Genomic DNA, 1,738 nt, shown 5'->3' with positions numbered 1-1,738 from the left:
TTTTTTTCTTTTTCTCTCTAAGTTTTATGGAGGGCTTCTAGATTATCTCCATTTGAGTGGTTTCACAACACCCTAGTTTACTGACCTTCGTGGTTGACCTGGTGTTATAACTAGAATGTTGTATATAGGAGATAAAGTTTAGAAGCGCCACGGGTTTGATAAACCAGTGGCAATCACCCAAACCTCCATATCACTGAACACAATATAGGTGGTTACAGTAAATCCATAAATAAGGAGTTGAAAGCCGAAGATATCCTCGGCATTGAATTTGAATGTGAGCCCGATTCCTAGGTAAGTCTAAATCTGGATGTTACTGATGACAATGGGCATGGTACTCACTTTGCTGGAATCGCGGCCGCTGAGACTAACAATGGCATCGGAAATTGCAGAGTGACGAATAGTGATGAGCCGGTGCACCATGTGAAGCTGATGATATTGAAGTTCATTGACGCTACCGGGGTAGGCGACGCCAGCGACGCACAGAGGGCCCTCGACTTCGCAGTTGAGCACGGGGCTGCAGCGTCCTCCCATTCCTTCGGTGGTACTTACGCAAGTAGACTCTTAAACACTGGTTTCAAGAACGCCGCTGCTGCTGGGCATGTTGCACTTGTTGCTGCTTGTAATAGTCGAGCTAGCTTGGACGATATGGCATTCTATCCTTGCTCCTACGCGCAAGACTCCACATCTATGCTCTGTGTCACTGCCAGTACTTCTGACGCAACCGAGTCTTCCTGGTGGAATTTTCGAATGCTGGCTCGGTCACGAAGGTTGCCGCTTCCGGTGTTAATATCTACTCGAAGATACCAGGAGGATGATATGGTTATAAGAGTGGTACGTCGATCTCGGCCCCTACTGTTGCCGGTGTCGCGGCTTTGCTGGCTACCCTGGGTCTCAAAGACCATAACGTAGCGGGCACTATTATGAATCCTAGGACAACTGGTATACCCAATAAGTTTTACATACGTGATACCGGAGAAGTGGATGCTCTCAAGGCCGTCCAAGAGGTTATTGAACAAACCACCTAAGGGCTACGGACTCCGAACATCATCGAGCTAACAAATATTATTCAACTCATTATTTCTCGCCGGAACAAGAAGCTTTCGGTTCACTTTGTATTGTAATTTGGCGTACTTTCACGGCGCGTCCCCTCTTGTTATATTGAATGGAATGTGGGTCTAATGTTAGACCTGTTGTTGAGCCATTCCTCCCTGAGGTCTGTAGGATGGCCGATGGCGGGCTGGCTTTGAGATTGCGCGTCAGGAGGCCTGTACGTGTCTTGCTTTTCCTTTCATTGTATAGTGATTTTTCTGTTAGAAGAAGTTGTGTTGTGTCTGTGCTGGAAAACCTACTTGGATACACACTTCACTGGGCCCCTTATCGCGAAGAATGCTCCATAGGGCGTTTTCGGATTCAATACACATGTGCAAGAGAAATCACGCGGGGTGCGCACAATTTCTGTTGTTCTCCCCTGCCCAGCAAATTCGATCCACAGTGGATCATCCACTCAAGTTGAGTGACTCAACTCGTGAGGACGTGCAGACAGCCTGCTGCAAAACCGTGGAACCTCTTTAAATTTTGAGCCCAAATTTCGAATTTGTGACTCTATGAAAGAGCGTCACGTTCCCTAGCAGCGATTCCCAGACCCAGGAGCACAAATGAACACAATTCGTTGATGTGAATCAGAAGCGAAGGAGCAGCCTCCAAAATTCAACGCGAAGGACTTTCATGAGAGTCTTGT

General features: G+C 47.3%; 1 protein-coding gene across 1 annotated transcript; it reads left to right on the top strand.

The window, feature by feature from the left end:
- Window positions 1-463: 463 nt before the first annotated feature.
- Pmar_PMAR028068 (conserved hypothetical protein) lies at window positions 464-734 on the top strand (the record flags this gene model as incomplete). The annotated part of the gene is made up of 1 exon (XM_002779705.1): window positions 464-734. A coding segment is annotated over one exon (271 nt), but the record flags the coding sequence as incomplete, so codon positions are not given.
- Window positions 735-1,738: the final 1,004 nt, after the last annotated feature.

This window comes from Perkinsus marinus (assembly GCF_000006405.1).
Source record: "Perkinsus marinus ATCC 50983 genomic scaffold scf_1104296945774, whole genome shotgun sequence".
In the NCBI taxonomy this organism is placed as follows: domain Eukaryota; phylum Perkinsozoa; order Perkinsida; family Perkinsidae; genus Perkinsus; species Perkinsus marinus.
Note: the sequence above shows the minus strand (reverse complement) of the source record. Positions and strands in the feature narration are given on the sequence as shown.